The following is a 25,162-nucleotide window of genomic DNA, read 5'->3' on the forward strand; positions in this document are numbered from 1 at the left end:
ATATAAAAATAAAGGTGTTAAAAATATTTATTTCTTAATCCATTAAACTTATTACATCCAACATATAATAAAATTAGTAATCAAAATTATTAAAATCTAATGCAGATAAGTATTGCTTTNTATTATCATGCAATTTTGGTGATTAAATTTTGTGATTTAAACTTATTACATCCAACATATAATAAAATTAGTAATCAAAATTATTAAAATCTAATGCAGATAAGTATTGCTTTTAAAATAAGTTTAAACAGAAATAAATTTAATATATATAAAATTGTGAGGGCCCAGTTGATGAGATTCAATTCGAACACTTTATTCATTTTCATTGACCGTTTCCTACACACAAAAAAAAAAAAAAAATCAATCATAAAAACTCTGTTCCCATGAAAATACTTCCTTATAGAAGATGAGTTAACTGTTGTGTCATGATTGTGTCATTTAATCCATCATTGGTCTAGAGAGACCATCATCCCTGACATATGTGGGGAAATCTCAAAAAGCCCCCCAATAAAAGGCAAAGTGATGACGTATCTCAGAGAGAGGAGTTCTAACATTTGTTTAGTGTGTGTGCATCTTGGATTATCACCTCCCGCCACCGCCGTTCATCCTCCCAAAGTGATCCCACTTTGGACGGATCAACATATCCTCACCGAACTCTCTTCACTTCGACTTATCCAGAAGTCAATGAACTTACATTCTCTTACAAGACTGCCAAGAACTTTCTGCTGACATTGAAAGACTACTGAATATCAACTTTTTTCCTGAGGTATTTATTCTACTCGTGATGATATGTAAGCGCTCTCTCAAGTTCTTTCTGTGAATGTGGTCAAGGTCGCGGACCCTTCTATATTGTTAATAACTCCTCCAAATACCTAACAAATCCTTAGATTCCGAGAGATAGATATCTCAATAATTGTTAGACTAAAGAGGAATTTACTCCTCGAGTCCAGGACAAGAAAAGGTGTTCACTGTAAAGTATGTGTAAATATGGATATTAATAAATGAGAATATGATTATTAATTAACTTGCTGGTGTGTGATTCTTCCTGCAAAACCATATCTCCTCCACTCTGAACCTCGGAAGCCTCAACCAGCACTCATGCCTAATCAGTCACCTTTTGCCATTCGTTCGTATCCCAGAGATACAGTGACCTTGTTTCGACAAAGGTATCATCTAGATTCCAGTCCTTCGGTCACAGAGTTACTCATTGACCCCACTTAAAACATTTATCTATCTGCCAATAAATCGATAGATTGGTGTCAGATCCTGACATGAGATAAGGGGACCTATTCTGAGCTTTTCCAATAATTCAATGACAGTGTTACATGGGACATTCGATAAGTCCCCTTAGCAAAAGGTAGTTAACGAACCTTAGAAAATCACTATTCTGTACTCCACATTAAGTGGGTTTTGCTACGGGTAGTTGGTTGAGATGCGTCTGGGTTCCATGCTATCGATAGCTGTTACGCTTTAACCAATCACAGTTTAGTTAACATTGTATTTTTGTCACATGACTGTAACCCGCTATTTTCTACGCGAAGAACATGGTTTTAGCATTGTCGTGTTCCAGCACTAGTGAAATAGTTTTGTTTTAAAATGTCAAAGAAAGGCTAACAAAGCCAGTGAACTAAAAGTCGCCAGTTCGAGATGCTCGTTAATTTTATAGAAAACAACTCTAAATTAATGTCAGGGAAGTTAGATGCTTTCTTTACTGTAAAAGATCGCCAGAAATTGTGGCAAGAAATAGCCGACTGTCTGAATTTGAATGGAGTCAGCTCACAAAAAGACCCAGAAAGATGGCGAAAAGTAACTGAGAGCTTAGAATATAAATATATAAATATACGACTATCATTTACTGTAAGGTCTCGTTTTATGCGGTGAATACGTTCTACAGAAAAGCGCATAAAAAAAAATTCACATAAAAAAAGACTTTACTTGCCTTGAAAAAGTAGGGATACGTTCTGTAATTTTCTAAAATCGCATAAAACCAAAACAACGAGTTAAAATTAACTTAAAACCGCATAAAAAAAGTTTGCAGATATTAAAAGAAATAGGCTGCTTAATGAATTACTTCGAATGTCTGAAAGAAATTCATATAAAAGCTTAAAATAAACTTGTATTCAAACTTAATTCAGTTTATTTTATTGAAAAGTAATATAGTTTTACATTTTTTTTTTTTTTTGAATTTTTGGAATGTTTTTTAAGTCTCCAAATTTTTTAAAAATATTAAAAAATATACGGCCAGCTTCACCCTACTTTAAACCCTTGTCCTCCCGCGACGTTTACGAGAATGCCCCGGGAAATCCAACTCCAGCTGTGTTCAAGGTCATCCAGATGTATAAACTGACTCATCGGTGTTAAATTTCACAGAAGGGCAAGACAAAGGAAGTTAAACTTTGAAGCCTTTTCTTCAAAATTAACGCATTTCTTTCGTTTTTTTCAGTTTTAAGTATTTTTTATGTTTAATTACATTTATATCAAAAATTGCTAGGAACTAAAGCGATTAAGGTAGATCTAGCTGTCCTTTACATCCATAAAGGTTATATGTCAGTGGAACAAATGGAGTGAGCTTTGAGCGTCCCACGATTTTTGGAGACTGTCTATACGCGGGCTTCCTAAACAAGCCTATATGTATGTTTGTTCAAAAAATTTTGGATGAAATACAAACCGCACAACTTCAAAATCGCATAAAAAAAATCCGCATAAAACAAGACCTTACAGTATATATATATATATAAATGATATTTCAGAAATAATGTTCATGCTATAGCTACTTACTTTAAATTTTAATAAGAAAGCAATTACATTATTCATACAATATTCATAAATACTTAAGGTAATTATTTTTAAGCAATACAACAACATAGTTTATTAACTCTCTCTAATTGCTCATGAAGTAAAATCAGTCTTATACCAAAAGACGCCGTGTTGTTTACACTTTCGTTACGTTCTTAATGGCAGCTCGAGAGTGATTGATAAAAGCTTAGTTATCACACGTGGCTATCGGGACTGAAAACAAAACATACGGCTCGGAATAGCATTTTCACAGTTGATTAAACGTGAATCACATTAAGCTAACGAATATGATAAAAACCAGTTTTTATCGTATTCGTTAGCTTAATGATACTACTCAGAATAGGTCCCCAGATCTAACGGTCCTCATCTCCACAATCCTTTTCTGCTTGAATTGAAGCCATCCTTTAGACAAGCGAGATCAGACCCCAAGGTCTTGTGTCGATTAAGAGGCAGGGGAGTAAAGCACTCTTAAATATCTTGCTCCCAACTAATCTCACAAAATATTTTAAGAGAAAATTAAAATCTTGTATAAAAATTTAATTATTTTATATCCTGTATGGAACATCCGATATCTAATTTCTTTAAAGATATTCTTCAGATGTATATTAATTTAAGTTAGAATTAATTAGTGATTTGCTTTTTGTCTTTATATTATATAGTTGAATATGTGAGTGCTAAGTTTTGGCTCTATGGAGGACTTATCACACACTATTGATGCAGATGGAGAAATCACACAGAAATAGGTGTACACTGGTTATTTATTGTTATGACAGTATGCATTTCAGACAGTCTGTCTGTCTCTCTTCAGCTGTGTTTGTTACAAATTGTGGGTTACAGGAGTCTAAAGTACAAGTGATTTTCTTTACAAACATGATGATTGATGATTAAATTAATTTTAAAAAAATTTAATACATACTTAATGAACACATTCTGTTGGTTAACAAATGTGGTTGGTTGTTAACAAGCAGAACATGTTCATTATGTATTAAAACCAATTTAAAAAATATATATTTAGATGATTTAAATGATTCTTCCCTAATCTCAAACACCTGTATGCTTGAGATTATTTGAGATAAGACACTACAACTCTTATCTTATAAACTGGTTTAATGATACTTTATTGAACTATGTAACATGTACAATATTATATTATCATGCAATTTTGGTGATTAAATTTTGTGATCACATTAAAAATCGATTTTTTTTCATTATATTTAGCAAAATATAGGTGCAGTAAATGTGGTATATGTAGGTGTGTACATGTCTGCAGGAACGCTCACCTCTCTAACCATCCTCACCACAGGTGTCTAACTTAGTTAGTAACTTTTTATTGTATTATACAATTTTATATAAGTCTATTACTAACTATTTATTCAAACTGAAAATATTAAATACATATGTACCATACAGTAAAATCTCAATTTAACAGATAAAATTTCCAGTCTCTATGTCGTATGTGAAAATTAACACACTAAATGCTTTAATATGTAATTAAATTAACAGGTTACTTTTTTTCTTAAATCAAAGAGTCACTGCTCTTAACTTCATGCCACAATGGGAATGTCTTGATATACAGTAGAGCATCGATTATCCGATCCCTGATTAACTGTCACATCGGTTAACTGACCGTTCTAATCGGCAAATTTGAAATGTCCGCAGTGATGTGGCACTACAATATTTGGCTATGTCTTGGCTACTTTAATATTATTTTCGTTAAATTTTTGCGTGTTTTAGCTGGCAATACCAACTTGACTATTGAAGGGAGGCCAGTATTTAAACAAAACTTAATTTTCAAATTATGAGTGGTTGTTTGTTTCATGAGCAATAAAATAATTTTAAAATATTTTTTAACACTAGCGACGATTATTATTTTAAAAAAAAATTGTTAGGCTTAACATCGATGAAAATTCAACTCGAAGTTGGTTAATAGCAATATACTAATATACTAATTACATGAGATATACTAATATACTATGCTAATAATGTATTTTTTTCATTCTTTCCGATTATCCGATTTTTTTCAGTTATCTGACCAACCTGAGTCCCCAATTGAGTCGGATAATCGATGCTCTAGTGCAGGGCTTCTTAAACTATGGGTCGCTTAGCGAAATCTTGGGGTCGCGAGATTTTAATGAAAAATATTGAAAATAATTTCTGAGAGTTTGAAAATGGCAAACTTTGTGTCATAGGTTTCGTGAGTTGCTCTTTGTGTCACTTCTGGTGCAGGGAGACAATGATTCAGCAACACTGATTGTAGTGTGAACTAGTGCAGTGTTGTCGCTTTTCAGTGTATTCAGTTGTCTCTGTTCCAAGGTCACCAGGGCTGTAGAGTCTGAGTCTGAGTCGTGGAGTTTTGATGTTTTAGCCGGAGTCAGAGTCGTCAAAAAATCCGCCGACTCCGACTCCTTTTTACTTACCAACTTGTTATGTATATAAAACGGAAAAGTATTGGAATCATGTCAAATTTGACCCTCCAAGTTTTTTTTGCAAATCTACACGTTTGGAAACCTCCCGAACCCCTCAAAAAATTGGTAAAGTTTAAGAAACAAAATGTGGCACTGTAGCTTGCGTATAAAGCGCAGCATTAATACTATTAAATTTTGGTTCTTAATTAAAGGTCGACAGGGTAAAGACATAAAAATGGTCATGTATCATATCTCTTAATGAATATTTTACTCGTTATTAGCGTTCAAAATTTAAAAAAATAAAATAAAACTCGTCTTTACCCTCAAAGTAAGTTTTTTTGCCATTTTATAATAGTACAGTAAAACCTGTTAAGATGTTCTCGTTTAAGATGTTAGAATGATTTAGTTCAACCATTTTGACTTAAATAACTAACTCCTGTGTTAAACCATCCGATTCCGACTTTGACCACTCTGACTACAGAAATTGTTAGGCTTCAAACAGGGTGAACAAAATCATGCCCCCCACACACAGTCTAACATCCACACATATAGAAAAAACCTCGAATCTTTTGCATATCTCGAAATTTCAAGGTGTTCCGAGCCCAAAAATGTAAAAATTTGGGCGGGGTCATTTTTTGACCGAGCGCTACACTTTCCTTCTGTATAACAGCCGGAAAAGTAAAAATTATCGAATACATATTTATATATTACTTAGAGTAGTCTTTTAGCTTTGGAATAAAAAGTTTCTATGCTCTATCTTTATTACAACTTTATTTATTGAATATTTTATTCTGAGGTCACGTGATGACATCAGAATTTCCGGGTCTCTTTTGGTAACAAGTCTGCCCCTAGTCGGAGTTGGATGGTAAGGAAAAGTCGGAGTCGGAGTCAGTAGATTTTTACGCGACTTCACAGCCCTGATTGTAACACAAGAGACCAGGTAGCACATCATTATTGTTTTTGCAAATTTGTATATATCTTTATTTTATATTTTTTTGGGTCGCGAAAAAACTCACAATCATAAATGGGGTCGTGAATAAAAAAAGTTTAAGAAGCCCTGCTCTAGTGTATCATCATCTAAAGATGAATAAATAGGAAATTTTTGTGTTTTTTTCAAATTTTAATTTTGTTTTCTTTTTAACAACATTATTTATTTGTTTAATTAAATACAATTAAAGTGTATTTTCCAAAAAATGTTTGTTTATTCATTTTGATTTAGATTGTATACTTGTTTATTACAGTCTCAAACTTTGGTGGGTAAACAAAGAATAATACATATAGAAAACTTCTGTAAAATTAAACTTCTTGTACATACTTAATTTTAATTACACAAATGTATTTACATTAGTAGAAACAGATAAACTGACTAATTTGTCAATTTTTTAACATGTGCTACTTTATTAAATAATGGAAACCCCTCACCTAAATTAGTCCATTAAATCAAGGTTTTACTGTACTGTCATTTTAACATGAAACAAATTAGGCTGAATCTATAGAGTCTCCTATATATTACAGTAAATTCACTGTTTTTAAAAAGTACTTTATAAAACTTACATTTTCAAAATATTTTATTATTAAAAACAGAAATAAAATTAATTTGTAAAGAAATCAAACACACATATTAAACTCAAATATTATTATGAATTTCAATATCATAATATTGAAATTCATAATATTATTTTATTACAGTCTCAAACTTTGGTGGACTATATGATAATATAGTNAATATATATAGAATAATACATATAGAAAACTTCTGCAAAATTAAACTTCTTGTACATATAATGTTCTTGTCCTTGTAATATTATGAATTTCAATATCAGAAAACATTTCCTAACTGTGAAAACATACAGTAATGAACTGAGATCATTTATCTTTTTGTATACATACAGCATGTTTTATGTAAGGTGTTACAAGTCAATAACTCAGAAAATATCCTTTAATAAAAAATTTATTAATAATTAAAGTTTAACATTTACATGGGGTCTTTTTAATGCCATAAAAATAAAGCCTGACTATCCCCTTCTAAGTATGGTAGGGATCAACTTTGAACTTTGAAATGGAACCATCCCAATTTTTTTTATATTTCAAATTCTCTATTAAAAAATAATAAACTTTTGTGAGCCGTGGATTTTTATGGGTCTCTTAAAAATCTAAATTTTCTGTCAATTGTAAATATCCTCGGAAAAACCCGAAGAATTTGAACTAGATCGGATTTCACCAATTGTATAACAACTAGCTGGGAAAGTTTACACTTAGGTGTGAAGAATGCACCGTCATCATCAACAAAAGTCAATCATGTGTCAGTTTTCCCACGTGTATGATATAAAAGCTCGAAGCTCGGGGCAATCTCTCGGAAGTTATACTTGTCGATGTGTGCATCTCGTCTCCCAGATCTCCATACAACAGACTCGAACCAACGAAAGGAGAAGATACCACATAGAAGGCCATAAGAACTTCTACATAACACTTAATCGCCACATAGAGTTCTTTGAGGTAATTATTTGAACCTGCGGACTCTCTCTCTCCCTAAGCGTATTTTTAGTTTAACCCTTGGAGATAGGACTGTAGTATGTTAGCCGCATTTATTCTGAGTTTTATCTAACTGCATTTAACCTATATATTGTTATCGCCTTATGTATCCTAGCTTAGCCATTCAATAAATGTTTGTTATTTTGTTGAACCTATTTCCTGTCATTTAAGGACACCTGCCACCTTACCTACGTACTCCCCACTCACTTTTTGCCCTCCTAGCCATCCAACGACTCCGAGATCAGGTTTCATCAACCCGTGCAGATTAAGTGGTCATTTGGGGATTAACCAGTGACCCACTGCTAATCTCACACTTTTATTAATATGTTGACTGCCAACTATGAGACAACTCATAGTTTGCATTATTGCCTAGGACACCACCTACAAGTTATCTCGTAGTTTTTTTACTTCCCATATTTGAGCAGCTACGATGAAATTCATAGTATATCAGTGTAAATATGAATAGATAGCCTCAGGGGCAAGAACAAAAAATCATGGTTGGCTTACTTGAACAGAACATTTATTAATAAATGAACAGAAAATATAATCATACAAAGTTTATTCAAAATCAAAAGAAAAGCATATTTTTATTGTTTGTGATAATTTTTAAAACAATCTTCCACACAAAGGGCTGGCTTCTCTGGACAGATTGGACAGAAATAATGCATTTCTCAGCATTTTTAGCATTGGTACAAATTCAACATGGCTTTGTCAGATGCCGTTTTTTTTTGGTAGGTCAGACACTCTGTAAATAATAAAACTTTTGCAATCTAATTTTTTTTGAAACTGGTTGAATCTCTTCTCCAATCAACGCATTGATGAATGCTTTTCTAAACTTTATAAATTTTATTTTAGAAGAAGTTGCTTTCTGAAAAAGTTTGTGCACATTGTGTATATGTATCTTTATAATATGTAATGCAACCTTTTTGGGCCATCTAATAGTCTTTCTTAGAGCTGTGTAGTATGACAGCATTTGATCTGATTGGTCAATGCCAGACATTCTTTGATTGTAATCTCAAATTATACAGTGGGTGATTGGTTAACGAACAGATTGGATAATGAACACTTTCGCAAAAGATTTTTATGTTTGGACAATGAACACATGATCAGATAACAAACACCCCACAGAACAAACACAAGAAGAAGTGACGTAAAATAATGAATATGATTGGTCTTCCCTTGTCTTCAGGCAACAATTCAAAACTTTTCGAAATGTGGGAGACGTCGACATCGATGCTCAAGCCGGTATATACCGATCGGATAGTATTCCTCCAAACTTTGAAACTCTCCCTTGTAATTCTAGCCTTTTATTTTTCTGACAAAACAAATCTTTTATGTATTCGCGAGACTGTCAGGTAGGCATTCGTTAAGTTTTGCATTTTCTTTTTGAAAGGTGAGAGTATAAAAGCAAATGTAGAGAGTGGACAGAAGATGCCTAATGTTGCTGGGCAGTATGGCGTGAACAGGTCTACAGTAGGTCACAGTTCAATCTTATTTAAGAAATAAAGAACATTGATGAGTTCATAATGGAACCTGAAATGGATCTGATGACAGAAGAACGCCAAGAACTCTTGAATGAAGAACATCAAGAAACTGGTGAGATATGTTTTCTTCTGAAAAAAAGGATTAATGCTGATACCTGTTATTAAAGATCCTTTGAAGAAGTGGGAGAATGTCAGAACAATGGTCTTAGAATGGCATCCAAACTAAGTTGAGGCTTGGGGATTTCTACAATTGCAATGCTATTAATTATTTATGAAAAATCCTGAAGAAGAGAGAAAAGCAATCTTTAACCCTTTCAAACAAAAAAAAACCATGACTAATAAAACCGCAAGACTGTGTATGTATGTATTTTTACTATTACATATAAATAAACGTAGTAAGAAAGTATATATTTTTATTTTTGGGTGGTATCCAGAACGAATTAATTAAATTCCCATTAAAACCTATAGTAAATAGATAATTGGTTAACGAACAATTCAGATAGCGAACAAAGTCTTGGAATGGATTATGTTCGTTAACCGATCACCCACTGTATTTGGTTTCATTGAACATTTTCCATTACGATTGAACACCTCTACCATTTCAACAATGTGCATGTTTGAAATGGTAAGGACTTCTGATTTGTCTTTCCATTTACATACAGTAACAGGACCATTTCACTGCCAAATAAACTCTCCCTTTTTAAGTTTTTGATTTATCACAACTCTGGGATTCCCCTTTCTGTTATTTCATAGAGTTCCACACACACACAAGCTTTTTGTGTAGTCAGTAATTTTGTAAGAGCAACAGAATTATAAAAATTATCCATGTATACTGTATATCCCTTATCGAGATAATCTTCAGTAAGTGTAAGACCACATCAGTAGTGTGACCTAAATTACTGTCAATTCCTTCAGGTTTTCTGCTGTAAATTGTTATTTTCATAACACCACCATTGGATTCACATAGTTCATACAGTTTAACACCAAATTTGTGTTATTTATTTTTTTATGCACTGATGAAAATTGCAATCTTCCATGCCACATCATCATTGATTCATTGATACACATATTTTTATCTGGCACATAGTTTTGGTGCATGATATTATTGAAATAATTTAGTATTGGTCATACCATATATCAATATAATCTGTCAGAAGTTGGTGTTGAGCTATCAACTAGGTGAAAATAATAATACAGTAACAATTGGAATTTATTTTGACTCATATGTGATTGCCAAAACATTATATTATAAAGTTTGTTTGTACTCCAGTAATGTTCTATTGAAGGAAAAAAACATTTGTAATACAAGTCCAATAAAAACTTTTATTTCTGCAGTGCTGATGTCTTTCCACTATGATACCCCTTTAGATTTTTTTTATTTCTTTATGTTTTGCAATTTCTTGCGCAGCATACAAATTTGTTTGTTCGACCAGTAATGCAAGAAATTCTTCCAAAAAAATACGTTCACCAGCGTTTGCACTGTAAGATTTGTCATATCCAATTTCAAATTAATATTTTCTTGGAAAATAAATAGTTCTGGATTTTGTTGATTTTCTGTACACAAATTATCATTTGGATTTGATGTGGTTGCTTGAAAACCATCACAACTGCCTTCAGGTTCAAGAATAGTCTCATCTTCAGGTTCAGAGACAACTTCATCATCACTGTCCTCACTTGAATCCTCAGAAAGTACATAATTGCTACCGTCATTACCATTGTAGTGCATAAGCACTATTGTATAGTAGTTTCTGTTATTTATGTATATCGGGTTTTATTGTAAAATTTCGTTTTCTTTCCTGATATCGGATTGCGACGGGTAGAACCCGTCGCCCTTGCTGATTGGCCAAGGACTAACATCACGTCACACTCAATGGCAGGGGATATAAATGTTTGGACTCCCGTCCAGAGAGGAACTTTTTGGTTTTCCCTTCGGCCCTGGCTTGTCGTGAGCTAAGAATAGACTATGTGGTGCAAGGACAAAGAAGAAAGAAAACGACACGTGTGGACTTTCAATTAAGGAGTGAACGGAATCCGAATCCATCGGTGAAAATACGTCAACGGTCCAAGAAACAAGTAGGAATACAAATACAGGAAACTTCAAAGAACATCCCAAGACTATTATTTTGTCGGTACGTGGATTACTGTGTCATTAATATTTAAGTAAATTCTTCAATCCTTCTCCCTGGAAGTTCTAATATGTTTAAGTTCCTCCCATGTTGTTAGAATAGATTAAATTTTGTCTGTTTGTATTCATGATTAAAATTTATTGTTAAAAATATACCACAATTGTAAAGTCCTCAATCAATGTGTCTGTGTCTTTACCCGACAACCTCGCCTAACAGACTTAGGTCTATTGGAGCTTAACATTGGCATCCGCGACAGGATATTGTAAAAGGATTCTTAGTAATACTGTAAAACGGGGTAAGGCCTGTGTGTAAAAGGACTAGTAATTCGGGAACTTTCTGTGGTATCGCAATTTGTAAATCATGGAGGAACAACTTTCTAGCAGACCTCTTGGTGAAGGAATGGGAGAGATAGGAAATGTACCAGTGGTGACCGGCTTTATGGGGATGATCCCCTACTTTTCCAACCTACCTAGTGACAGTCTGGATGTCCGGAGATTTTTCGAAACTGTTGAAGAAGTAGCTTCACATGCGAGTTGGAACAAAAAACTCAAGGTCAGCGTAGTCAAATCCCGCTTGAAAGGTGAGCCTTTATCGGTTCTTTGCGATCTTAAGGATCAGGGAGTTAGCAGTTACGAAGAATTAAAACAGGAGCTTGTAAAATGTTTTGTTCATAAAGATAAGGGGCGTAATCCATTAGGCCAGTTGTTAAATATAGCCCAGCGAAAGGAGGAGAGAGTGTGTGAGTATAGCAGTAGGTTAAAGTCATTGTTCTCTAAGGCTGTAACACACAATCCTCATGTAAGGATCTTATGGGATAATATCGTAAAGGAAAGTTTCATAAAGGGTTTGTTGGTAGAGACCCGTAGGCAAGTAATGCAATCTAAACCCAGTACTTTGGATGAAGCAATATTGAAGGCAGAGGAAGAGGAAGAAGTGGAATCCGCTTGTAACACACGCGGTGGGTTTAGTGAAGCTTGTGCAAATTTAGGACATTCGGGGAACGCGAGTGAAAGGGAGGATAAGTTGGGAGATCGTGTGGCTGAATTAGAAGTCCAACTGAAGAAGTTGAACGAATCCATGTCGTACATGTTAGACACTATGAGACCAGATAGAAACCCTAAAACAAAATGGGAGGACACACGAAGATGCTACTCGTGTGGCGAAATAGGGCATATTTCAAAAAAATGTAATAAGAGAGTGTGTTTAAACTAAGATCTGGTCAATTGGAGGGTCAGACAATTGACCAGAGAAAAAGCAATTTGAACTTAACCAATTGCATTTTTATATCTGACCGTATGTTGCCAATCATGTCGGCAGATTTGGAAGGAAAAAGGGTGGGAGGACTAATGGATACGGGTGCTGAGCGCACCTTGGTAAATAAGGAATTCGTAAGGGAACTTAGAAGAAAAAAATTGATAGGTAATACTATCACAAGTGAGGCATGTATTAGAGGCATGTCAGGTGTAATTATTACGAGTAATGAGGCATTGGCCCTTACATTCAAGTTAATAAGTGGTAATGAAATGGATCTCACAATTCCAATAATCGAATTTCCTAGTGGTGTGGATTATGATTTTATATTCGGAATGGACGTTTTGAATCATCAACCCGAGATATTCTCAGAATTAGGTTCCGTTATGAGGGCAAGTCCCTCGATTAGAAACCATGATATTAGTATAAATGTTAGTAGTAGAGGGGGGCATCAGGATGAGGTATGGAATCTGGATCACTTAGACGATAATATAAAAATTAAAATGAGGGAGATATTGGATAAATACCCCAAGGCTGTGGCTATGGAGATTGCCGACATATCAGGCATGAAGAATTACATGCACTCCGTAAGCCTGACCACGAACCGCCCCATTAGTGTTAAACAATACAGAATTCCTGTCAGTTATCTCCCTGCACTAAAGGAGAAGGTGGGTGAATTGCTGAGGGCTGGGATATTTGAGGAAAGCTCATCAGAATGGAATTCACCAATCCACGTGGTGCCAAAGGAGTCGGGGGAGATCCGTATAACCTTAGATCTACGGAAAATAAATGAGGTCACCGAAGCCCAAGTATATCCAATGGCGAGAATCGACGATATTTTATCACAACTTAATGGTAATAAGTTCTTCTCCGTTTTAGATTTAAAAGCAGGATATTTCCAGATTCCTCTGGACCCGAGAGTTAGGCATATATTTGCGTTTTCTACTCCCTGGGGAAAGTTCCAGTTATGTAGGATGCCCCAAGGAGCTAAGAATAGTGGCCGTTATTTCCAACACATTATGAATAAGGTGCTGGCAAAATTTGTGGGAAATAGTTGCTTCATCTTTCAAGATGATGTGGTTTTGTTTTCCCAAAAATTAGAGGACCACCTTGAGCTAATTAGGAGGGTCATGAAAGTATTGCAGGATGAGGGGTTAAAATTGAACCCCAGTAAATGCCAGATTCTAGCCAAGGAAGTGAAGTATCTAGGGCATGTGATCAATGATAAGGGAATAAGCCCAGACCCCAGCAACATTGAATCTATAAGAAGAATTAAACCACCCAAAAACGTAAAAGGTGTACGGAATTTTTTAGGGGTAGTGGGATTTTTTAGAAATTTTATCCCTTCCTTCTCTGTCATTGCGAATCCTTTGACTAACCTTACAAAAAAGGGAATTAAATTTGTTTGGAACTCGGAATGTCAAAATAGTTTCGAGAATCTAAAGGAGGCTATCACGCATCCTCCAATCCTGGCCCACCCAGATTTTAATGAGACTTTCTATTTACATACAGATGCATCCGATATAGCAGCAGCTGCTGTGTTGGAACAACGACGAGATGAGGGGTTAGCTCCTGTAGGGTACTTTAGCAAAAGGTTTCAAGGCGCAGAAATTAATTATTCTACTATTGAGAAAGAGTGCCTCGCTATCGTATTAGCATTAAGACATTTCAAATATTTGGTCTTAGGTCAAAAAATCATAGTTCTATCAGATCACAAACCGTTGGTTTTCTTGAATAACATCAATAACGGGAGTAAGCGTTTAACTCGTTGGGTGATGGAATTATCAGATTACCATATTGAAGTACAGCATGTGAGAGGAATTGACAATAAGGTGGCTGATTTCTTATCAAGGAACGTAAATGGAGTGAGTTGCTTAAATATTGAATCAACGGGGGAAATGTTCCCAACAAGACAAGAAATTATTCATTCCCAGGACAACGATAGCACCCTCGGTCCTATAAAAAGGGATTTGTTAAGGAGTGATGGTAGGGGGGTTACAAGGCAGCTCTCGAATGATTATGTTGTTATGAATGATTGCCTGTATAGAAAAATGTGGTTAAAATCCCGGGGATGTCAAATGAATCAATTATGTGTTGGCGAAGAATTGGCCACAAGAGTTATTAAGGCTATACATGAAAACAAACTTTCAGGCCATTGGGGGGTGCGAAAAACTATAAGGAACATAGAAAGAAGCTACTTTATCAGAAATTTAAAACAAAAGGTCGATCAGGTTGTTAAGGAATGCGAAAAGTGCCAGAGATATAACATACATAAGGGGGTGGCACCTTTGAAGGAAAATGAAACTGCTATAGCACCATTTCAGAAATTCGCTGTGGATATAATAGGGCCCATTCATAAAACTAGTAAGGGAAATCAGTACATTTTAGTGATCATAGACATTTTTACTCGTTTCGTTGAGGCTCACCCACTACCCGACCAAACTGCTTTATCTGTTAGTAACATGATTTTCGAGAAAGTGATTTGTAGGTATGGCACCCCTGAGGTGATAATTTCTGACAGAGGGACAAATTTTCTATCGTCCCTATTTTCTGATTGTTGTAAATGGCTCAACATTAAAAGAAATATAACAACCGCATACAGACCATGCTCAAACGGCATTTGTGAGAGAGTAAATAAATCTATCATCGATATGATCGCTAAGTCTTCTGGTGAGAGCAACATTGAGTGGGACGACTTGATTCCTCCCGCGTGTTTTGCCTACAATAATGCGCACCACTCAGCCCTTGATGATACACCTGCTTTTCTCCTTTTCGATGTTGACCCCCGCACTCCAACCATCGATGAAAGTTGGAATCCTACCGATACTGATGAACGTAGATCCTTTTTGATAAGTAAGCTCAGGGCCATTAGGCGTATGGCAAGCGAGCAAGCTCGTCAGCATAATAAAATCGGTAGGAAATACCGTAATGTTAATAAGAAATTAAAGGAGTTTAGTGTGGGACAGAGGGTGTGGGTAAAAAGGAAGGGTGGTAAGAAAAGAAAATTTTCTAGTAATTATAAAGGTCCTTTCCGCATAGTGAAAGTCATCAATCCCACCACCTATCAAGTTGAGGGATGTAATCTAAAGGATAAAGACACTGTGCATGTAGATAGACTAAAATTATGTTACGGTGATGTCGTTGATAGACCCAAACGTAAAAAAATTGGAAAAAGGGTACAAATAGAAAACATGTCGGATGATGAGGATGAAGCCCCTGATCTGAGAATAATTAGGACAGCGCATAAAAGTGTACATGATGAGAGGGGCGAAAGGCAGTCTAATGATAACCTTATTGAAAGTGAGAAACAAGAAAGACCATATAATTTACGACACAGAAATACAGACTTCCGTAGGTTGCACTACGGTAAGTAATCTTAAATTGAGGGAGGTATGTAGTGCATAAGCACTATTGTATAGTAGTTTCCGTTATTTATGTATATCGGGTTTTATTGTAAAATTTCGTTTTCTTTCCTGATATCGGATTGCGACGGGTAGAACCCGTCGCCCTTGCTGATTGGCCAAGGACTAACATCACGTCACACTCAATGGCGGGGGATATAAATGTTTGGACTCCCGTCCAGAGAGGAACTTTTTGGTTTTCCCTTCGGCCCTGGCTTGTCGTGAGCTAAGAATAGACTATGTGGTGCAAGGACAAAGAAGAAAGAAAACGACACGTGTGGACTTTCAATTAAGGAGTGAACGGAATCCGAATCCATCGGTGAAAATACGTCAACGGTCCAAGAAACAAGTAGGAATACAAATACAGGAAACTTCAAAGAACATCCCAAGACTATTATTTTGTCGGTACGTGGATTACTGTGTTATTAATATTTAAGTAAATTCTTCAATCCTTCTCCCTGGAAGTTCTAATGTGTTTAAGTTCCTCCCATGTTGTTAGAATAGATTAAATTTTGTCTGTTTGTATTCATGATTAAAATTTATTGTTAAAAATATACCACAATTGTAAAGTCCTCAATCAATGTGTCTGTGCCTTTACCCGACAACCTCGCCTAACAGACTTAGGTCTATTGGGGCTTAACAACTGTCATAACATAACATGGGAAACTATTGTAATCATATCAAATTTGACCCTCAGGTGCTTGAGGAGAAAAGACTACAAAAACAAGAGAGACTTTACAGTGTCCAATGCCCAAATGATTGGTGAGGCTAAAACTTGAAATTCCCAGGCCAAAGTTAGCGTGTTAGAGTCAGCATTTCAGCTTGACGAATCTGAATGTGCTATCAGCTATCAGAATCAAACATATGAAAACCCTCAAGGAAAAGGAAGACAGAATGTAGAATTTTCTGTTTAAGAAGCTTCCATTGGCACCTCTGAGTAACCAAATGATGTTTGCACTATCCAGACATTCTTTCCTATTTATCTGACATCTTCATTACCTCTCACCCCATACCTTCTATTTCCTTTTTAGGTATAAATTAGTATTAAGGATTAGTGTTAAGGAGAAATTTTTGTAAATATTATTTTCAGTTCCTTTTTGTAAGAATTATTATAATTTTTATAATTGTTCTACCAATGACTGGATTTGGGTGACTGTTAATCAATACATCCTCAAATTTTTGCAAATCTCAAGTTTTGAGATCCCTGAACCCAAAAAAGTAAATGGAAAAGTGAAAATATTTCCTGAATATGTACATGTATGTGTATTGGTGTCTATTTCATTTAATATCTCAGGATGGGGTATAGATTAAGAAATAAAATTTAGCATGATAATTTGTATTTAAGGGGCATTACATTCTGGAGTGGAGAACTCAAGGGATGGGCAGATAAAGGGGGTAGAAGCTAATCAAAATTTTATTATTGGCATTTATAATATTTTTAAAAACTCATCTTTACCCTCAAAATAAGTATTTTTATAACACTTCTATGCATTTGGAGTTAGAACTATTTAAAATGACTAAGACAAAACCTTTCTCACTTTGTTTCTAGCCATTTAAACACTGAGGACAAATGTTTTTGGCGTTCTTAAAAGGCCTTCCTCAGGTACACTATGGTCTGTTGGAAGGCCTTTTAAGAAGGCCGAAAACGTTTGTACTCAGTGTTTAAATGGCTAGAAAAGAAGTGAGAAAGGTTTTGTCTTAGTTATTTTTATAACAACTAATAATTTTTATATTATTGTTTAATAACATTTTATAACAGATGGCATCATACACAATTTTGAGCTAGTGTCATAGTGATTTAAACTTACATTTTTTTAATGGAGATTTTTATCATAATTCAACAAAATTACTTTTTTTGAGCTTTTGTTATTATTTAAATTTTATATCCTAATATAATTAAAAATCATCAGACTTTCTAGTGGTCCCCTTAACCTCCTGTTTGAGTGCTGGGAAAGTCTAGCAAGATCTTTACTTGCACAGGAGGTTTTAACTTGTGATAATTTGTATATTAATTCGAAATAATATATTACCTCAGCATGATCAGATGGAGAATGACTACTCAAGTCATCAGATTTCAACAATGAAGATATAAATGATAATGTAGTATCTTCCTGATCCTTATCACCTTCGTTCTCACCTTGTAATTCAGCATTTTTATGTATCTGTCTCTCTTTAGCTGTTTTACTGTTTTCAGCCTGAAAACCATAATATTTCATTAGAATTAATTCATGAAATGTTTCATTTACTTACCTTTTATAACTAACATTATTTAATCTATCTTAAAAACCTTAAAATCTTACTTAATTCAAGTCTATACATTTTCCAATAACATTTATGATAATTCTAAGAATATATTTTTCAACTAAAAGAATCTATAATAGTTTAAAAATAGCCATTTCATCTAAAGAAATAAAGAAAGAGTGCTCTTAGAAGAAGCGCATAAATAAAAGAAAAAGAATCATCACCACCACCATCATCATGAAATCTCCATTTAAAAAGAAACAACATTCTTTGAATTAAGAGAGAAAAATCTCTTAATTAGAGCATGATATCAGCCTTACAAGTGCTTGTGAATTGAATAAAAAATGTTTTCATTCAGCTCATGGACAAAGACATTAAATTAATTAATATGTAATATGGATAAGAAGGAAAAAAGTGCAGGGAATGCAACACAAAGAAGTAATAATACAAAAATTCTATTAAGCTCTACAGCATTTTCATAAGCATTTTATATAAGAATTATCTAATTAGATTCAATAATTTGAATGTAATGAAGACTGGAGATACTGTTTGCTATAATAGCCAAAAATTATGAAAGCAGTGATCAAAACTTTAATTATAATAAGGATAATCTGTCTTTACTTGTAATTAAAATAGATGAAAATCAAATATTGTTCATAACTGATAAGAAATCTCAATGATCAGCAATCTTGAATAAGTGCATTAATCAATTAAAGAATATCAAAGAAAGAACATTCTGAAGAGTGTATTTACAAGCACAAAAGATATTAAAATAATAAATTACACGAACAAATATAATAGCTTTATTTTTAAGAATGATTTCTGTTTCTTTTATATCTTTACTTGTGCTGTACACAGGGTGTTCATAACTAAAGTTGTCCTGTTCAGAGGACTCTGCAGCTCCAATCAATAAGCTGATTGACACCAAAATTTGTGTTGTGAGTAAGAGTGTTTCATTGACCAATGAGGGCAAACACCCGAAAAAAAGACACATGCAAAGTAGAAGATGGAAAACTGAATTTATTATGTGTGATAAAAAAAAGTACAGGTATAAAGGGATTCCAACTCTAGAGGATGTATTGATTAACAGTCACCCAAATCTAGTCATTGGTAGAACAATTATAAAAATTATCATAATTCTTACAAAAAGGAACTGCAAATAATACAGTTGACCCCCCCTATAACACTGTTGATTATTCCGTTTTATATGAATTCCATGTTGTACGAGTCACTTAGATTTTACAAATACATGAGCTGTTCACAGCCCGGCACACATATTTGTAAAATTTAAGTGACTTGTACAACATGGAATTCATANAAATAATACAGTTGACCCCCCCTATAACACTGTTGATTATTCCGTTTTATATGAATTCCATGTTGTACGAGTCACTTAGATTTTACAAATACATGAGCTGTTCACAGCCCGGCACACATATTTGTAAAATTTAAGTGACTTGTACAACATGGAATTCATATAAAACGGAATAATCAACAGTGTTATGTGGGGTCTACTGTATTTACAAAAATTTCTCCTTAACACTAATCCTTAATATTAATTTATACCTAAAAAGGAAATAGAAGGTAAGGGGTGAGAGGTAATGAAGATGGCAGATAGATAGGAAAGAATGCCTGGATAATGCAAACATCATTTGGTTACTCAGAGGGGCCAAGTGGAAGCTTCTTAAACAAAAAATTCTACATTCTGTCTTCCTTTTCCTTGAGGGTTTTCATATGTTTGATTCTGATAGCTGATAGCACATTCAGATTCGTCAAGCTGAAATGCTGACTCTAACATTCTAACTTTGGCTTAGGAATTTCAAGTTCTAGCCTCACCCATCATTTGGGCATTGGACACTGTAAAGTCTATCTTGTTTTTGTGGTCTCTTTTCCTCAAGCACCAGCCCAAAAGTGACCTTCCTTTGCCTGGTAACCTCATAAGCACCAACATAATGTATACGAGGTTACCTGAGATAACCTTGTATACATTATGTTGGTGAATTCTAGGAAGTGGCCCTCACCTCCAAAAAAGAATTAAGAAGATTTGAAAGTTCTAGGTGGAAAGAACAAAGAACAGGGAAAATTGTCAAAAGGACAAAAGCAAACAATATGGCATGCAGCCACAATGTACACACTGTTTAAAGAATGTGAAAAAAGGATTTCGTGATGTGATAGGCATAGCCAAGTGGAATTCAACTGAAACTAGGCATAAAAATGTTGAAAACTAGCAAATGCCATTCTTATCAGCTACAGCTATGATGGTCATCACTTTGCTGGAGTGTACATGCTTCTTTAAATAGCCCCACAGCCATTTAAAGAATGGCTTATTGCGATAATGTTGCAACATTGGCAGAGAGGATATTATTGCATTATATGTGCATCATGGCTGAAAAGCCTGAAATTAGGATTTAAGTGGAACTTTTCATCTTGATCTCCAAAAAGTGGAAAGCACATTTAGAGTGAGATTTGATCAGAAAAGTCAAAATTTTTGAAATGAAATAACCAATATAAAATTTTATCAAATAAATGAAATTTAAATACTATATATATAATATAAATAATCAACAAAATATAGTGTCACCTTCCATTTATTCTATATAAAGAAATTTCCTTAAAGATTCTCTCTAAAAGAAATATTTTTAATTTCAAAACAAAAAGAATCATTTTTCAGAGGACTAAAGAACAAAGAATCATAATACTGTAATTCAAAGTTAAACAAAAAAAATATTTTTAAAAGCAATTTAGTAAAATTATACGTTTATGATGGAAAATGAATAAAAAAAAGTCAAAAATATAACAATGAAAAATATGAATTATCACATTAAAAATATTCAAACTCAAATATTATTTGAGTGAAATATGTTTTGATACACCACTTAAAAATATTTAATTTTGTTTACATTATTATTATATACCATATTATATTATGGCGCACCACATGCATATACAAATTCATACCAAGCCTTCATCATATATACAAAGTTTAAAAAAGTATATCCTGGCATTTTCTTAAAATAATTAATTCTTACCAAGTTAAAAATGTTTTATCCTTACTTTAATAACACAATATCCTCAAAACAAAGGGAACAGAAGTATTGTACTTACAAATGTAGATGCAATTAAGACGGCAGAAATATTGGCCCCATCTTCATACTTTGTGGAGCACAGAGCCAAATGCTGTCTCAAAACATTTAAAATTCATTAATTGTTGAAAGTTAAATAGCTTAAATAATAGATTTGTCTCAACTGCTCATCAAAATATCGCACTTATACTTTTGAACACGTTAGAATTAATTTGGTATTAGAGGCAGCAAATATATTTATTACAGACTTTTGAAAAATCTAAAAGATCATGCATTAAAAAAATTGATGAAATAAATATTTTCAAATAAAAAGTTTTTAATAACATATACAGATATGAAGTTGGTGTCAAATCCTGCTCATAAATATTAAATTAATTTTAAAGAGTGTATACCAAAATATCATTTTATATTTAAAGAGAATTATGTTAACTATTTAATTTTTTTGAATTTAATTAAAATTTAGAGACAAAAAAAATGATTTTCTCATAATTTCGCTGGTTCTCGACAAAAGTCATTTAAATGATATCAAATCAGATTAATAATAACTAAAAAATTTGTATTTAATTAAATATTTATAAATGAAATTACCTTCTTATTTTTAATTTGTTTATTATTATTTAATTTAATATCCTTTGTGTTTTCATTGTTGGAAACTTCTTTATTAGTTTCCTGTAGTGTGAAAATTAGAATTTTAATATTATTGTGATTTAGAAATAAATCTAGAAATGAAAAGAAAATTTTATATCTTACTGTTTTGCTTTCAGTAGTTGCTACTACGTTGGTACACTTTTCAACTGGTGCTACACATGTCTTTTCAAATTTTTTAAAATTTTGTTTAGATGAAGAAGTATTATAAGACTGTGAAATATTACTGTTGTTATTGCTGGTATTAATTCCACCATTAACTTGTTTGGGTTGTTCAGAAGTTTTACCATCACACTGCCAATGTCCAGAATGAGGAATCATCGTTGAAATGGAGGGATAGCATGGCACTGCTCCCATATACATAACTAAAAAGAGCAAAACAATTATTTATTTCTTCTATTTAAAACAGAATAACATAATAATTTAATAGTTAATCAATAATTTTTTCATTACAAAAATGAGCTAATTCAACATTAGGTTTTGAAGATATAGACCTAGTGAGAATGTGCACTGATCGCTTAGGACATATATAGTGAAACCTGCTAATGTGACCACCTGCTTAAGTTGACCACTTTGAGCTGGTTCCTGAAAAATAATACATTTTTCAATGGATATATCTGGATACAGTGACCATCTGTCCATTGTGACCATTGACCACTTTTGTCATGTGCCAAGGTAAGAAATCATCTTGATCAAAATTACTTTTTTAATAGTCACTTTAGACTATTAAAAAATAATACAAAAGCAAAACCATTTTAAAGAATTTAGTTCAATTTGTAGCAATTGCATTGCAAATATAAAATATTTGAAGCCATTGTACAGTACATTGTAGATAAGGGGTTTAAACTAAATTTCCTATAATCTTTTGAAATCTTTATTCTAGAGGCTTGAGTAAAAGAAAGGATAGATTGAAAAATTTTAAATAATCTATATCATAAATTGAAATGACCACTATCAATGCACCAGTACTGTGCAATTTTTAGCAGCAACATTTGAGGCAAATTTAAAAATGTTGGGCCTTTATCGAGGTTTCCCTTGTCAGAGTGTTTCATATTTTGGCTTTGTCTAGTAAAGTGAGCTATATTCGTGGGTTCTTTGGTAATTGTTAAGTCTCTTTGTGTGAATTTTTAATTTGAAGACAAGATTCAGTTTCTTTTTTCAATAATTCACTTACCAATCCCAATTAATTTTTAGAATGGCAAAGAAAGGATTCAAAGAGCTAAATCTTTAGCAGAAGTGAAAACTGATCCACTTTTTAGAAAGTCATAGTGAGAGGCGAACAGCTAAGGAGTTGAATTAGTAAGACAACCATAAATAACATCAAAAAGAGAAAGCATGAGTATCTGGTTAGGTTTCAAACTGAGTGCAGAGATATGAGCAGAAAGAAGAGGGCAACTGAATTTGATGACATAAATTTCTTAACTCTGAAGTGGTTTACTAAAATGAGGATATTAAATGAAAACAGACAAATTTATTGACTGTGATCATGATGTTGTGACCACTGAATCTGTTTATTCAGATGCTTTTGGAAGTATCCTAAAACAGTTCAATAAGGGGAAGAAGGAAATTAGTTAGTGGAGATAAAGGAGGTCTATACCATACAAGAAAGTTTATAATATGCTGAAGAAAATAGCTTCTTGCTATGTGACTACTAGCTGTCCTATGATTCTTCTGCCAATATATCAAGCAAAGAAAATTGTAGTTGATGAAACTTTTAAAAACAAAATTCTAAAGCAATCCAAGATTGATGAGTGTCTCACAAAAAATTGAATTTGTTGCATTGTTTTTTCTTCTCCAAGTATTTGTTCAGAATGTATATTCAATTGTTTTATATTTCATATTAAATTTCATATGATTAAATCTTTTGCTTATTCCTACTTGAGTGATTTCATTCAAGAACACCTAAATCCTTCTTTCTGCATAAGATGACCTGTGCAAGGTGACCAGTTTGAGCTAGTCCCTTCAATGGTCACATTAGCAGGTTTCCTGTACTTGAAAGAGGATTAATAATAATAACAGTTACAAGATACATTTGATGGACAAAAATAAGTGTAAAATTTAGCATTGACATTAACTTAAGAGTATACATTTAATCACTTTTTTTACAGTTATAAATGTGAAATTGCAATACAAGTAAAAATAGGTGAGGATGTGAAATGAGACTTGTATTAATCCAAAAACTAGTTTTCTTTGAGAAATATCTTAACAACTAAATGTTTTTAAGACTAAGCCACTAATCTCAAAGTTTTATAGTTAGTCTCTTTCTAGAATGGAAATAACTAATATCAATCACTATATTCTTGGCTTCTTCAGATTTGTAATGTTAATTTTAGATTTCTTATTTTCATTAAGTCATATTTATCGATTAATTTTGATTTATTTATTTATTTTAAAATAAGTAGAAATTTACTTTCAAATCTATATATTAATTTGATAAGCTTCAAATATTGTCCAGCTTTGTTTGAGAGAATGATGAAGATACAAACATGGTTCAGGTACCAGAATAAAGCTCTTGCCCTGTAGATGAGTCCATTGCAATCAGAATATGAAAACTTTGCAATAGTTTGGGCACGATGGAGAAGCAAAAGCACAATAATGGGAAAAAGTCTATGGAACAAACATGTCTGCATTTACTTGTCATCTAGCAATTTTTTTTTTAATTGTTAGAATAACCTGTTGTTCATTGCTACTCTGAGTTCCTGCATTTTTTGTTAATTACATATTAATTAAAAGACATTTTGTACTTTTTTTTTTAACATGAAAAAATTTAAACACTTATTTTAGCTATTTAAATAATAAAATAAAATTAAGAATCACTTTTATTTTTCAACTAGATTAGCATTTCTCAAACTTTTTGATCACATGACCCAGTGACGTGGCATAGCGTAGTGGGGCAGCAGGGGCAGCTTGCCTTGGGTGGCACTTTTTAGGGGGCGGCAAAATTTCACAATAAGTAATAATAATATCTTGTAAAAATTTGAACCACTTTATTTCCTATTTTCGCCGCACCTACGATTCAGACCGATTGACATGAGCACGGAATAGTGTTACCATCTGGACAGTCCGGGTGGACTATTAATTTCACCTGGGGATTTTGTGCGCAACCTGTCGACCTTTCTTTCTTTCTTTCTTTTTTTTTTTCCTTGTACGATTCATTTGTATTCATATACAACTCCAATAACCAATAGAGCTAAGTCA

At 33.3% G+C, this 25,162-nt stretch overlaps 1 protein-coding gene across 6 annotated transcripts in view; it reads right to left on the reverse strand.

The window, feature by feature from the left end:
• Positions 1-17,771: 17,771 nt before the first annotated feature.
• Positions 17,772-25,162, reverse strand: part of LOC111622061 (period circadian protein-like) — a 78,336-nt gene continuing 70,945 nt past the window's right edge. For 5 of the 6 annotated variants that reach the window (XM_023364375.1, XM_023364377.1, XM_023364376.1 and 2 more), the window contains 3 exons: positions 22,070-22,329; positions 21,908-21,988; positions 17,772-18,190 (listed from right to left, as the gene is read on the reverse strand). In XM_023364375.1, the coding sequence (XP_023220143.1) occupies positions 17,876-18,190; positions 21,908-21,988; positions 22,070-22,329 (656 nt within the window). In that variant the 3' untranslated portion in view covers positions 17,772-17,875. The remainder of the gene's footprint in view (positions 18,191-21,907; positions 21,989-22,069; positions 22,330-25,162) is intronic. The other variant, XM_023364378.1, reaches the window with a different exon arrangement.

Source organism: Centruroides sculpturatus, unplaced genomic scaffold (genome assembly GCF_000671375.1).
Source record: "Centruroides sculpturatus isolate CEXI.00-Female unplaced genomic scaffold, Cexi_2.0 scaffold11, whole genome shotgun sequence".
In the NCBI taxonomy this organism is placed as follows: Eukaryota; Metazoa; Arthropoda; class Arachnida; order Scorpiones; family Buthidae; genus Centruroides; species Centruroides sculpturatus.